Raw genomic sequence first — 16,102 nt, forward strand, 5'->3', positions numbered from 1 at the left:
GGCAGGAGTGAAAGTAAATAACTCCTCTGTTAAAAATAATCGATTTCAACAGATAAATAAAAAAATGACATAATATCTTATGTATTAAATTAATATTTTCCAATGTACAGCTCCTCCCTATAATGAGAAAGCGTTACACTTTATTGGAAAATTGCCATAGCAATGTTTTCCCTTCTGTAACCAAGTGGTTTATCGATTTTATAATAAAATAATATTTATTTGTGAATTAAGTTGTACTTTCCAGTACGTTCCAATATGTTTCCAGTATTAAGAGGAACCTCACTGCATGCATTTGTTGAGACGTGTCAAAGTGCTTCACAGCATATATTGTAAAGGGGATTGACTGTGTATTTTGTGGGCGAAATGTGCTAGCCAGTCTGTGCACAGGAGTGTCCCACAAACAGTCATGGAGTCAGTGACCAATTTCAATTGGGGGATTTGTTCGCCAGGACACCAGGAGAAACTCCTTCCTCTTTTCGAATAGCGCCATGAGATTTGAACATCCACCTCGGTTTAATGTCTCATCCGAAGGTTGGATCACATCATCCGTTCGTGCGTAACAACCAATATACACAGGATAAATTTCATCAATTTTAATCTGATTTTAGCATCAACGAGCTTGGAGACAACGATGGTAACATGTGCTTTAAATTCTTTTAGCACCGCCTGAAATTTATCCTTATTCCTCAATGTTTAAAGGTGCGACTGGATTAAACAAGGGCCGTTTCTTTCTTGTGTTTATTTTCCCGCAACTGATCTCGAATTCCTTTTTAGTACCGTCCAGAAGTTCCAAGCTATACTTTTTAACATCAAAGCCCAGAGCATTCAACTTTCTGATTCGATCCTGAACAATCTGCGTGGTGAGCTCAAGAACTGTAGGGCATCGCTTTATCTGGGATACAGAAAACCCTTCAAGCAAAATGGTATTGAGGCGTTCCTCCAAACCCAGAACCGAATAATATAGTAAAGCTGGGCATTTCAATATCATCTCGTTCAGTTCTTCGTCGTTACAGCGTAACCTTTCTTTAGAGAATGCTCTACTTTTCTCCATGTTTTTCGGGGAGAGTTCAGAGACGAATCCTCGTAGTCTAGAGAGCAGGCTCAGTACCTCAGCCCTGCTGAACTTCATTTTGTGGAGAAGGGCCAGGTTCTCACTCACTACGGCTGGAGATTTCAACAAAATAAAAGGATCTTGGCTCAACAATTTCTGCAGCCAGGCCTTGGCGTTAGCCTCTGCACCACCTAACCGTAGGTAGCTCTCTTGTAAAGTCTCAATCATTGCTCTGTTCTTGTCCACGCTTCCGCAGAAGGTCTGAGGCGCGCTGGCCATTAAGCGGCTGATGACCCTCTTGTTCAGGTTCAATTCTTGGAGATATTCAACGTTTGCCCGCCGATTAGTATAGTTTTTGACTGTGAAGAAGGAGTCAGGGAAACGTTCTATGATTTTCACCAGTTTTTTTTCATTAGGACAGACCGTTCTCCACAACTCACGCTGGGACTTGGCTTCTGTCGGTGTGCAGAGGACAGCCTCTGGACATTGCTCGAAAATGGTGGTTATTGCTGTCCTCTCTGCTCCCATTTCCTTCAAAACTTTCGCAATTTCACTCACATAAGCTGTATCTTCAAACAATACCCAGCTCTTCAGTTTACGAATTTTTGTAATATCCACCGACAGCTGATGGAGACTGTCCACCGTGAGCTTGTTTTCCTTTCTTCCCAAGGTTAAGGCTGTAGAGGTCGAAAACCATCTATCGTCTTTGTAAGTACCTCTGTTCCACAAGGCTGATGAGATCGGGCATCCCTTACAGTGTCTCCATTGCAAAAATCTCGTTCGAAGCATGTTCAGATTGATGTGCATTAAACATTGGCGACTGTCATCAACATGAGTACTGAGGAATGTAAAAATAAATATTACATATTATCACTTAAAACTGTAGTGAGAGAGTAAGACTCCTTAAGCAAAAGCTTAGAAATAGGCATCCTGCATTGACATCACTGGCTGAAGTTTGGCCTTGGAATATTAGAGGATCCTCTCAAACAGCAAAAATTTTAATATACAGTAAAAAAAAGAAAATCCCCCCAAATAGTACAGCTCCCATTAATGATAAAAGTCATAGGAAACATCATATCTCTCTCCTAGCTCTAAGCGATAGCAGTGAGTTGCCTAAAATGGGAAGGTTAATAAAAAAAACTAAACAAAATGGTTGCGAGTCACACTGAATGAGCTCCGGCATCTGCAGCACTTTCCTGTTCTGTTCATCAGCCAATAGCAAGGATACTCATGCAGTTTGAAAAGCTGGCTTTGTTCCATGATCCTTCAGACTTTCTCCACTAGATGGAAACACATAAGTCATAACTGCATATTCAATACAGAGAGTACATATTAATTACACAAGTTGAATCCTGGAATATCCAGTTTATTAAACTGTACCCAAAACATCAAGACTTTCACCATTCACGAGTGATCAAGGGAGAGAATGAACAAAACTGCTCGCAATCCAGGACTAATTTAGCATTTAACTGTCAAGTCTAACCAGAGAATAAGCGGGGTGAGATTTGGAAATATTACACGATTTCAGTGCAGGGGGCACAGTAATACTTTACAAACTGGCTTTGTGCAACACATGGCCTAGGATGAACACTGTACAGCTGAAGTAGAGAACTATTACACGGAATTGATAATCAATTGATAATAACATGATAGCTATTCCTTTGGATGAGACGAGATGACATGTAGGAATGAATCCAGTATTCTACAGCTCTTTCAGCTACACATAATTTTCATGGTGCATCTCTATTCTATTAGAAATAACTTGAATTGTTTTGTGTTAGTCTTTTAAATTACAGACATTTATTATGGAAGCAAAGCCATTTCGATGACACAAACAGCAGAAACGAAACAGTAGCCGATAAAGGCTGGCCTGAGTTACCCATTAAGGTTACTTGATTTGGAGCTAATATTGGGAATTTTTGTTGTAAGAGGCTGGGGCTGATCATGTAGAACTGGGAAACTGAGCAATTGTAGTAAAGCAATCTTTTAATTACTGCTATAATTGAGGCTGAGAAATGGTAGGACTGCATTTGGCTCAGTGGACCAGCAATGTAGAGCCTGAGGCGCGATTTTAATGATGTTGTAGACGTGTTTCGGTACACAATGGTTTTGAGAGAGGTTTCCTGTGAAGGAAAGTAGACTTACGAGATTTGAATACAGAAAAGGATGTAAAACGAGGTCAATTATCATTAAGCTTTTCCATCAGACTCTCTCATATGTGGTATCATTCCATTTGCAAAATCCATATATGAACATGTCTCAGCAACTCACACAGAATATCACTGTTTGATATTGTAACGTACAGAAAGCAACAGTAACTGAGATTCACTCCGACACGACACAGCTTTTTTTAAATAAAAAAACGGTCAAGACAAAGCACTCCGCTCTGCCACGCACTTGTGGTGAAGTTGACCATTATTGTAATTTTGTGACAACGTTTGATTATTTTGCCACAGGGATCCATAAACACTTCTACTGATGTCAGGGGGAAAACACGCAGATTTGGGCTTGATTACAGGACATTACACAGAAGCTGAATCACAGATAACTCACCTGTCATCTCTTCATTCAGTTCCATGCCCTGCACGCCTTGCTTCTCACAAACCTGGAAAAAGGCTCAAAATGATCAATTTTATAATCTTTTACACATTACCCACTCCATTTAGTCCCTGAAAGATGAGTTTAGCAACTGAGTGGGTGTTAAATGCAAATATTTAACAGGTTACAAAACTGGACTTCCAGCTGATTTTCAAAGCCATGCACTGCTTTACATAAATTCTCTTCTCTTGTTGAATAATGCCGTGGGATCTTTAACGTTCACCTGAACGGACAGATGGGACCTCAGTTCATTCGAAGGCCAGCACCTCCGCACGTCACAATGTGGTTCTTGGGCTCATAACCTTCTGACTCAGAAGAGTGCTACCAACTGAGCCAGGCTGACACACAAACTTTGAACATATCCTATCCTGTGTAAAGGGCACAGTTATATACACATGTAAAAATAGACTTTAAAGCATGACACAGTATCATGAGAAATGTAGAGTGTGTGTGTGTGTGTGTGTGTGTGTGGGGGGGGGGGAGGGGAAATTTCCCGTGAGGGAACTGAATGGATTTTGGCCTTTTCCACTCTTTCCTTTCAATATACCTGTGATTCCTGCTGCTCTTGAAGTGGTAGAAAATTGTGGTAAACAATTTCTCTTAAGTGAAGGACATAAAGAGCTGTCAAGGTGTTTCTTCTGACATTATCTGATACCAATTGATACATGTTAGGGATTTTTAAGTGTGCGTAAATTTTAAATGGGATTGAAGAAGGAAACCCAGAACTATACATTTGCCTGCCCCAAGACAACAGAACAAGAAGACGGAGGTTTGGAGTTGCAAAGAGCAATTTCAATATTTTTATTCCCCTCCAGAAGGCAATTAATGATTGGAACAGGTGACGGCTTGATGCAGTGATGGAGAACGTCTGGGTGGGTTGGGTATTCCGCAAGGATGAGATCAAATGGAGTGAAGGGACTTCTTCATTAAACCGATTTCATGATCTTGTGACCTTCATGTTAATTGCATGTTAATTGGTGGGCCACAGCAATGCCTTGTGGACGACAGACCAGCCAGTCTGGCTTGTTAGAAGCTTGCACCTGTATTAATCTAGTGATCTGTGAAGACTAGTGTGGCTGAATTGTCAAAAGTGATTTCTCTTCAATTACAAGGAAAACAAATAACCACAATACAGAGCTATGTGTGTGATCTGCAGGTTCATCAATGTTAAGCAAAAGTTTTCATTAACCGTAATGGAATCATAGATGTTATAGCAAAAGAATAAGCCTATTGAGTCTGTGCTGGTGTTTATCTAAGCCTCCAAGCCTAAACCTGCTTTGCTGTTTATTCCTCATACCTCTGTAATATACTGTACTTTGTCCTTGAAGACCATAATAGAGGCTTAGCCACCAGTAGAATTAGCTAACGGTACAAAACTCCAGCCCTGAAGAGCATGAACCATACACAAAGATTTGACTGTATTTCTGGTTTTGCAAATGGGATTCATATTTTGATGACCTTTTTGCTCCTTAAATTTTGTGCTTAAGTAGCACATCATGGGCTTTGCAACCTTAATTTGCCATCGTAACAAATGTGTCAGATCAAACCCCAGTACAGCTGTAAATCCTGCAGTTTATTTCTTCTGGATATAGATGTACGGAATGCACGATTAGCAATTTGTCAAAACTGACTGAAGTCAATATAAATCTAAGCAACGAATGCTGTGACAGACACCACTTGTGTTCTGTTATAAAGGCTTCACCAGAAGAGATTATATGTAAAGGCAAACGATAGTGACAACAGTATATGTTTAAGAAATACCAAACAAATAATACTTTTCATGTGGTTTACTGGGTGAATTTGTTTCTTGTTTAATGGGAGAATACTAAGTTCACTAGTCCTCTTCCAAGTCCAAGTTGTTTCAGTTTTATGCTAAAACCCAAAGTCTCAGAACCGAGTTTAGCTCATTTGTTTGTGAATTATGAATTCTTAACATTCAACTCATTGGCGAACTGAATATAGTTATATAATTCAGAGAAAATAAAAAGACTTTCCTATTCATGAAAAATGATTGTTACTTCTAAAACGCCAAGTGCTGGATATTTCATGGTGTTGGACAAGGTCCAACTTGCCCGCAAAATAGAGTCAATTAACTTTACAGTATATTCTGTGAAGTGCTTTGAGACATCTCAACCATAGGATAAGGTGCTATATCAAATGCAATTGTTAATAATAATTATTATTATTATTGACATCCTGAACATTACTAAAAGCAGAATTTAAATTTAAAAAACAGGCAAAAAATGCACAGTACACTCATCTGTCTGAAAGCCAAAGACAAGTTAACCTTTTGGATATGACACATTCTTTGTGACTCAGTGTCTGTCTGTTTCGGATGCTGATGGACCTGCTGTTCATTTTGATCGTTTTCTAAGGCTTTACTTCATGTTCCAACAGACTGATGAGGTCAAATTGTACCTGGGTTTAGATTTACTCTATCAATGCAGTATTTCAGAGCAGAGTGTCTGGAATTGGTCAAATCCTTAAATCTTGTCTTTATTTTTGAAGCCAGGGTTTCTGGAAGTTATTTTAAGAACTACAGAAAAATGGCTTCAAAGTTACAACTGAGTTCAATAATTTTTCAACTAATCCACACTATGAAATGTTATGTTAATGGAGTAAATCACTTCCCTGCAGTTTCTTTCATTTTATCCCTAGCAAATGGGAAGAGATATGGCTTTGGTCAATGCTTTATTGTCTCTTGTTTCAGGATGGTTTCTGTTTTGAATATCTATGTTTAAAAATAAATGAGTGCAATGTTGCTTCTGAAAGACAATCTGAAGATGGTACCAATGCTAATGCCCAAAGTGATGCATTCGCACAGTGTAAGGAGAGAATTGGAAACAAAAAATGAAGATTCTTTTTGTATCTAAAGGTAAAAGGTTATTACTTGTTTTTTTCTCTTTAGTTTCTGTTTTGTAGAGAAGCGATTCTTCCAAAATTGGATCATGAGCAGTAGTAGTTTACAAATTCAGGTGAATGTATCCCATTGGATCAGTATCCAATTGAAGGATTTCTTAGCTCTTTTCAAAATAATAACGAACAACTGCATTTTTCCAGCAAATCTTTTGAAGTGCTTTGAGATGTCCTCCCAACATGCAAGGCACTATTTCCAGAACAATTATTATTAATAAAAAATATTATTATAGCATCCCAATGGTTGCTTATTTAATAGTGGAGGCAGAAACCTCCTTGGCTGAACGGCACCTAGCATGTATCTTCTGGTGAGAAGGAATGAAAGGAGACAGTTTGAGTGAAATTGGAAAATAAGAAAATGAAAAACAGAAATTATTATATTCAACTTAATCTTTAAACAATCATTACATCTACTGAGTCTGCCATATCAACAGTAAAGGCGGGATTCTTCTGTAATTTGGTTCAGAACCTAGACTGAAATTCTGACTCTATAACACTTGCACATCTTTCAATCATATACCTGCATTCAGATTGTTCTATTCTAGAAATTTTGGTTTATGCAACAGTGTATTAGCAAGTCGGTTGTATACAGCATAATGCACAGTTTTGTACTCTATCTTCTGCCCACAAAATATATACAGTCAATTCACTTTACAGTATATTCTGTGAAGCGCTTTGAGACATCGCGAAGATGTTGGTAAGGCGCTATATCAAATGCAAGGATTATATTAGTATTGTTACCTCAACCTCTTGATGAAACATGTTTGTGCTCACTAATGCATTTAAATACTGTTTTTTTTAATTTAGTTTATCGTTTTAAAAAAATGATTTACTTTGTGACAATGCTGCCACATGGACAGCTGATGCTGCAACATTACGAATAACGGACGCACACACGTTTTTAATGGAAAAAAGCCTTGCCATTAAAATCAAATGCAGTATTGCAGTGAGTGATGCAGGGACCAAAAGAAATGTGGGTACAATTGCAAACATTGACCTTTTTTTGCCCACTAGATGGCACTTTCGCTACCAAGAAGATTGCTTTTGTAGCAGTGATTTTTGTGTGAATATTTTAACAGCAATATTTTTTAAGTTTTGAATTTCGCACTAAATAACAATTCCGACTGTGTCCCACTAATATCAAGTCAAGCTACAACATTCGAGCGCCTGCAGTGGACTGAGAAATCCTTTTGGAAATTGAATTTCACAATTTTCCTTTGTAAACCAATATTCCAAAGGATATTCCTAATACCAAGAGATCACTAACTCCACCACCTAAATAAATGAACAAAATCACCTGAATTTGGCAGTGGGTGCATCATGTATGTTTAGACTACTTTTCACACAACTCCGCATTAGCCTCCATGAAACATACATTAGTCTATGCAAGCCGCCCTACAAATTTCTTATACAGACAATTATAGCACCCTAGAGAGATTGAAGCAAAGCCTCATATTTCCTATTGTCTTCGCTTAAATTAAAATGTCAACACAAGTGTTTGAAAAATGTTTTTCTTTGCAACACATTTGCAGCTTTTCCTTTATTGAAAGCACAAATCTTACACAAACAAACGCTGCAACACATTAACAAAACAAATACGTACAAATCAGCTGAAAAAAGGAACTTACTCTACATTACGCAGAGTAAGATTGGCACCTTTGATCTTCAATTTCAGAAACAATATTTGCCTACAAAATACATAGCCAACACACCTCACAGTAAATCTTGTGAAGTTCTTTGAGACATCCTCCCAACATGAAAGGTGCTCTATTAAATGCAACAATTCTCATTTATAAAATTGGTGCTGATTACTGATTCATTACAATACTTTATACATAAGGTTTGAGAAAGCGGTTTGATTGTCTTTATTAAATTTATATTTCAGAAGACAGGCTTGTGATATCTAAGACCATTGAGTTGTTTTTTTATTCATAAAATAAAAACCTGGGTATTTTGGGGTTTATTGTTTATGTATAAAAAAAGGCAAAGATTTGGGAGAAAAAATCTGATAAAACTCAGGTTTTATGGGATTTTATTTTGGAACACTGAAAATTCAAGAGATCAAGACAGACTAACAAAACTATTGCTTTATTGACACAATTATTAATACAGCAGAGAACCGATTATCCACACAACTTTAGATTGGACCATCACAAACTGTGCAATCACAAGAAATACAAATTAGCTGCAACTCTAAATAAAAACATGTTCCATCAGGTGCAGCACTACACTATGCCAACCCTCTCCAAAACAAATTCAGGATGACAATTTTTTTTACTGATCGTAACCGAAAAAAATGGATATTTATTGGTAAAAATGAGTCACAAAAATGGCTAATGATCTTCAATGATATTTCATGATCTTGGACTTTAGCTACAAGTGATTTACTGTCACCTCACGCCAATCTGTTACTTAATTTGATAGAATTCATCACTTCATTGGGCTCCAATTTACAGGTTTCTCCATCCACTTTGCCCCTTCCCTCACCTTCCTCAAGGTCTGTCTCAAAACCTTCCTCTTTGACTGAGCCTTTGGTTATCTCCCCACCTCACCTCACTCCCTTGATCCCCCACCCCATCCTGAATCCAATCCCCAGCTTAGTGCAAACCCTTAACTGTCCAGTACCTTGGGGGATCCTCCCAACGTGAAAGTCGCTGTATAAACGAGTTTGATGTCGATGTTATATATTTATTACTATTTCCAAAGATTACACGGAGGTTTATTCTGCTCCGTGCATTTGTTGAGAACTGGCTGGGTGCTAATCTGATCCATTTGGTAAATATTGTGACTTTGTTGTTGGGCTGTTATAAATACTGTATCTCCAGTGTAAAGTCAACAGTGCCATTTTATTCTACATTCTTAAAGTCATTCTTAAGTTATTATCACATTAAAATTGGAGTTAGTTATAAGTGCAAAGGGATAAATTCACAAAACGTACCAAATAGATGGACTGTGGATTGTGCTCTATGAATTGCGTGAGATGTACCAGAGTGTTCTTTTATTCGCTTCAACTCCCCCCCCCCCCACACACTCAAAAAAAAGATACTTCATAAATAATGAAAATTGGACAGGGAACAATCTTTATTTCCTTGTGAGCATTAAACTGCTTCTGCAACATGCTTTCTGCATTCCTGTCAAAGTGAAAATAATTGGAAATTACCCATGGGGATTACTCTGAATGATGTTTGCTGTAATACTCAGAGTTATGTAAGCCTGATTTCAGTGCTCACATTCCTTCAGGTGAGACACTAAACGAAGGACCTGGCTTTTTTTCTGGTGGTTCTGATGGTAAAGGTATCATTCCACTATTTTATAAAAGAGCAAAGAGTTCTGATGTACCAAGATTAGGAGAGAGGTGTGGATTAAAGCTCTTTGTCCCATTTGATCTCATCCTACATATCCTACCATCTTCCCATTACAGCAACAAACTATTTCTTTAACATGTTCTGCATTGACTTCTATCAACCTCTCTCAGGCTGTTGATTGATTACCTTTTCTGAAAACATACGTCCCTGGTGTCTATCCTAAATTGTGTTTCACAACTTGGAACCTCTGCTCTCTTGTCCTGTTGCCTTGGTTTGGCAAATATTTCTCCCTCATTCAAATTCACCAATAAAAAAATTATGAATCGGTCATCATGGACCATTGCTGGTACAGATCTGCTGCCAAGTTTGCTTGCCCGAATCTCTCTACATTTCAGAACAACTCACTGTGTGAAATGCTTTAAGAAGTTTTGACATGGTAGTAAGGACATATATCAAATGCAAGTATTTTTATTCCATGTAATATTTATTTGCTTGCTCTCTACTTACTGTGCCACTAATGGTTTTATGTCCTGTTTAAAAGCTTTAAGCAGTCAAGGTTTGTTTAGCTTTTTTGGAACTTAAAACTTTTCCTGATCACATTGAGATGTGTTTGATCTGAGGGCAACTGCATGTACAGTACATGGATAAATCAAATTGAAATTAATTAATCTAGGTGATACAGTAGGTTAACAAACCATCATCGGAGCCCGTAGTGTAGTGGTTAGTGTCCTCGCCTCGCAAGCAAGAGGACCAGCATTCAATTGCTTAGGCAAATTTCCTTACTCCACACTCCTCTGTTTACCTACCAGTAAGTAGGAACCCAGTTGTTAGTCACTCAATCCATAACTGTTTGTGGGACACTGCTGTGCACAGTTGGCTGACGCATTTCACCCACAAATTACACAGTCAATTCACTTTACAGTATATCCAGTGATGCGCTTTGAAACGTCTCAACTGCATGATAAGGCGCTATATCGAATGCAAGGATTATTATTATTGTTACTCTTTAACTTCAGAGTTTAAATCCAACCTGGATTAATGTGATTAAACTCTACTCTCTCACAGCTGTAAGGATAGACAGTTTGAATCCACTTCTTACGGCATATAGTCCACAGTATAAAACAGCATAATTTAATGGCTAATGGCACAAAATTGGCTGCTTTCATAATGCCCAACGTACACTGGTGAAAATAATTTGTTATCACTCCCAACAGGAGAGAGATTTGGGGTGGGAAACAGCTTTATATCTCCTGCTCTGAATCTTGTTCTCAGGGGCTGAGGAGAGCTCTCTGCATATGCTCAACTAATCACATCTGCAGTGAAACGTGCATTGTAAACTAGGCTGGTTGAGTTTAATAGTGGTGCTAAAGTCGGGGTTTATTATTATTGAGGACAAAACAGAATGAGCTGTTGTTGGCATTGAATCCAAAATATGTCTGAGCTTAGGTAACCAACATAGAAACGTGTTCCATTCCCTAGACCTGACATCCTTCAAATTCCGTGAACCATTACATAAGGATCAATGCAAAATAATACATCTTTTCCAAATAACAATTGTAATGCTGATTATTTGTTCCATTTTAACATCTGATTTTTCAAACCAGACCAACCTTCTCCTTTATTTTGAATGGAAGCCAAGTGGATCGATGTATTGAGAGCAGTGTGGATAGTGCTTCAGAAGAGTTTCAATCCACGACTGTTTGTGGGACACTGCTGTGCGCAATTGGCTGTCGCGTTTTGCCCACAAAAGTCAATTCACTTTACAGTATATTCTGTGAAGCGCTTTGAAACGTCTCAGTGATGTGATAAGACACTATAGAAAATGCAAGGATGATTACTATTATTTCTGAAAAGGTGCCGAAATAGGGGTTTGTTTTGTGATCAGGGCCTTAGGAAATGGAATAAGGAAACCCATTCTAAATAAGATCCACAATCACTAATGAGTTAAGGCAACTGAATTGAGTGCATAGTGAATTGACTCGCTGATGAAAAACAGTTCATATTTTTTTCTCGCCTTTTTAAAATTAATTTTCTACAAAAAAGGCTGAAATTGAGGCAGCTTTCTGTCTGGCTGAGAAAAAAACAAGGATTCCTGCACTCTTTTTAATTTTATAATAATAATTCTGAAGCTGGTCGGTTTCTCTGGGAATAGCGTTCCCCTTTTGTTGAAAATTTGATGATTAAAGTTTCAAGAGGAAGCTATAAAAACAATAACGTTTAATAAAGAGAATAGATTTTTCAGCCTGGAAAGACCCTAAGGTTACACAGATGGAGATATCCAGTTCAATTAACCTCGGTAGCACACAGGGCATAAAATCAGAACCTTTGCACCTCTGTGCAATGTACAAGAAATCCTTTTGTGTGGTTGGACTTACCGATTTCTGAAGTCTCACCAGTGTGTGGTACACAGCAATGTTTTGAACATTGTATATTGCATCAGATATTCTTATTGAAAAGCCATGGATTCATCAAAGTCAACAAGGATGTGAGTTTCTGTTTCCCAGACCTGTCAAATCCATCTGTTTGGGTCACAATTTGCCTTTAGCAAAAATTGATAAGAATTGGCAATTAACTAAAGTTTGCCCAGAAATGTCTTTAGAATTCAATCATGCAGGAGGAGAAATGGCATCTTCAGCAAATCCTTCACAGGAATTATTATAAATCACTGTCTTCCAGATTGCATTAACCGGTAATAGTCTGACGGTACCAACTACTGTATTACTATCTGGAAACAGACCTTGAATCTTAGTATTTTAGTCTCATTTGTTAATGGTTTCATTAAACACAATTATCTTAATGATTTGGCATTTAAACATGCTCTACAGAGGAAAATGGGAGGATAAAATCAACAACACGGTATTATGATGTTTTAATCTAACACATTCTCCTTTTACTTTAGCAGTCATAATACCATGCTGAATAATACTTATGTTTTACTACTATTTTTCCCCCAGGACTTGAATAATTCTTTGCATTTATGTCCTGTGATATTGGCACCTTGGAGAATCATTACAAAGATAACTTTAAAGATTCAGACGTCAACCGTGGAATGCTGTGTATGTTTGTTGGTCGAGTTTCTGTGTTTGCAATAAATCATAATCTTACTAAATCACATTTTCAATAAAAAATCTGCTCGTGCCAGTTGTGCTAGAGATTTTTCCTGGCTTGTTTATTCTGTTATGTGAAAGGAATATTTTCTTTATTGCGTTATGATTTATTGTGCTGTTAATCTTTCCCAATCATGTCGATGAGTACAGCACATTACTCTTATAGTATAATCGCATTAGGCCTCTATTGTTTGCTTCAAAAGACAGTGCTGTTTTGTGAGAGGTCAGCTTTCAGTGTTAATGGGGCCAATTACAGAACACTGAGCTTGCGGCAGATGAGATCGATGCCTAGGGAATTCTAACTGTGTAATATTAATAATGCGATTATTGAGAGACGCAGCTGGACTAAAAAAAAATAGAATATCACACAGCATACCAGCACCGCATTAAGGCAACCTACGATAATAATTAAAAGATTTTTCATTTATAATCTGTGAAATATTTCTCTCTCTTACTTTGTACGTTGCTCATTGACTTCGAAAAATGTTACGTGTCGTCGCACAAAGGCACAATACTCACTTGAGGAGATTGAACAAGGTGAATCCTTGTTTATGTAATGTGATGCATCATCAAATTGCTTTTATTTCCTGGTAAAATCCTGGTCCTGCATCTTATGAAAGATTAAGCTTCCTAGTTTATCAAGACTTATGCACTGACCATTTTTCAATGTAATAGAGTACCATGGTTAGGTATGAATTTGAAGTGGTTGGATAGTTTAAATTCAATCGTATTACACAATATAAGCAATTTGGGAATGCTATTTCACGAACAATAATCCCACTTGTGATGCCTGAAAGCAGCTAACCCATAAACTTGAATTCCACCATTCTGGATCAATTATCAGGGGACTTGACATCACTGGAAGAGGTGAAGCCATTGTTTAGTCTCATACAATATTCAGATACTCCTTATAGTCAAAAACTGCCATTTGAATTGTCTGTTTGCAGTAACATTGTTTTCGCATTACCTTACAAAGTGCGTGTTTTACTGAGAAGTAATAGATTCTCCTCCACTGGGCTGTAATAGATTTGTAAATGCCTTCGTTACTGTCTACGACTAGATTTTCATTGCAGTTTAGCATTTTTCAGTTAAAAAGCTGCATTCTGGATTCCATTCCAGTCCATGATCCTTACCGAGGAAAGGAACAGGGGATGGAATCTGGAATGTACATAAATCAATTGCTTAAAATTCAAAGCTGTCATTTTTTATCAGCCATGAACATCTGATAGATGGGTCTGAATAAACAAGCAAGCTTACTTAGTAGTCTATTCTCTCCATCAAACACACTCCTCCCAAACACAACATACAATCCTTTCATCATGGACATCATCCAAATCCATTTGATTTCTCGATGAAAAAAATATTTTGAAGATAAACTTTAGGAAGCTGTCTAATGAAGGTTTGCAAATTTATGGATATTTAACCACTGATCAATGAGTACAATCCCTTTATAGCAGTCGATGGTTTATGAAACTATTTTAATTTATCACTTTACAGCCTAATATTGAACAGTTTTTAGCTTCTAGCTTCTATGGGTGGCAATCAATATAAAATATTTTTTTTTATTTGCAAACTTTCTCCTTACTTCCCCAAAGATAAATTGAGTATTCATCCTATCTTCCATCATATATTATTTACCCTTCACTAGTTGCCTTCCATGACATGGAATATCTATGGTGCCAGCAGGTTAACATATACCATTCAAAGCTTCTTAAAATCCCTTCCTGATCCTGTGTTGCGCACAATCTTTAATTTTCTCTCTTTCATGATCCTAGTTATCTGCACCCTGTTGTTCTGCAGTCATTTTCCCGTCTTACCACCAATGGAAACTAAGTAAGAGTTGTTGGATATTTACCACTGGTTCAGAAATAAGGTGTCAGCACATCTGTGACCTAGTGATCTGTGTTCACATAACTTCCATAAAGCACTTTTACAGTTTAGGTAATTGAAATCACTTGATGAGATTATAGCCATTTGTAAATTGAATTAGATAATGTTTAGTCATGCATTGTTGGTTAGGGTACCACAGATTACACAACACTTGCAGATATGGTCAGTGCATCGAGGAACTTAAACAGCCTCGTTGTGTTGTGCAGCAAAGTATCTGTGGCCCCGATTTGCTTTACTTTTGGTGTTTCAACAACGTTAGCTAAATAATAATATAATAATAATAATCCTTCCATTTGATATACGTCTTATCACATCGTCGAGATGTCTCGAAGCACTTCACAGAATATACTGTAAAGTGTAGTGACTGTATATTTTAGAGACGAAATGGCTGTGTCCTGATGAAATGCTCTCCAATATCCTTCTCACTTGAGTAGGTGACCGTGTAAAGCTTAAGATGGTTAAGTTGAAGTGTGTAATTCCCTATGTTATGTACGGGATAATGAGATAAACTATTATTTGGTTTGGGATAGTTTTTGGCATCGTTAATGTCTGATCCAAAAGACGACAATACAAGTTTTGGGGCTCAAGATTGGGGCTTGAACCTACAACCTTCCGATCTAGAGGCAAGAGTCCTACCTATTAGTTTGAGTCTGAACAGATGTATGAGTCTGTTCTTAAGTCCACAACGCCCATTGGGGAGGACAAGTTTGCAGGGCTATGGGGATAGCGCGGGGGAGTGTGATTGATTTGGATAGCTCTTTTAAAAGAGCTGACACAGACACGGTGGGCCGAATGGCCTCCTTCTGTGCTGTATAATTCTATGATTCTATGATCAAGTTCGGGAGAGTCCAGTGTCTGTTACAAAAATGAAGAAAACTCTCCCAGGTACCAACCTTTCATGTCTTTTACACGAGGATGGCCCTAGTGAACTGACAAATGTAAAATCCATACTGTTTAAATGAATATCATATTCAAAGGTCATCTCTACCTTCATAGCTGTGGATAAGTAGAAAGGTCATTTTTTTTCCATGTTCTTTTGAATCGATACCTGTTTTAGGAAATAAGACAAATTTACGTGCTTCTCTGAATTTTGTATCGCTACTACTTTTTGTTTATGAATGACCACACAGAGTTTATTATAAATCACAAATCAGAAAACTATTGCATCTGAGCTTTTCCGATCACCACATGAGCGGATCTGGGTTCGATTCCCGACCAGGGCGAAATGTTAGACA

At 37.6% G+C, this 16,102-nt stretch overlaps 1 protein-coding gene across 1 annotated transcript; it reads right to left on the reverse strand.

Annotated features, from left to right (window-relative positions):
- Positions 1-507: 507 nt before the first annotated feature.
- On the reverse strand, positions 508-1,898 carry mterf2 (mitochondrial transcription termination factor 2). The gene has a single exon (XM_007895428.2). The coding sequence runs from the start codon at positions 1,856-1,858 to the stop codon at positions 680-682; it is 1,179 nt and encodes a 392-aa protein (XP_007893619.1). The 5' UTR covers positions 1,859-1,898; the 3' UTR covers positions 508-679.
- Positions 1,899-16,102: the final 14,204 nt, after the last annotated feature.

The sequence above is a fragment of the Callorhinchus milii genome, unplaced genomic scaffold (genome assembly GCF_018977255.1).
Source record: "Callorhinchus milii isolate IMCB2004 unplaced genomic scaffold, IMCB_Cmil_1.0 Scaffold5, whole genome shotgun sequence".
Classification (NCBI taxonomy): Eukaryota; Metazoa; Chordata; class Chondrichthyes; order Chimaeriformes; family Callorhinchidae; genus Callorhinchus; species Callorhinchus milii.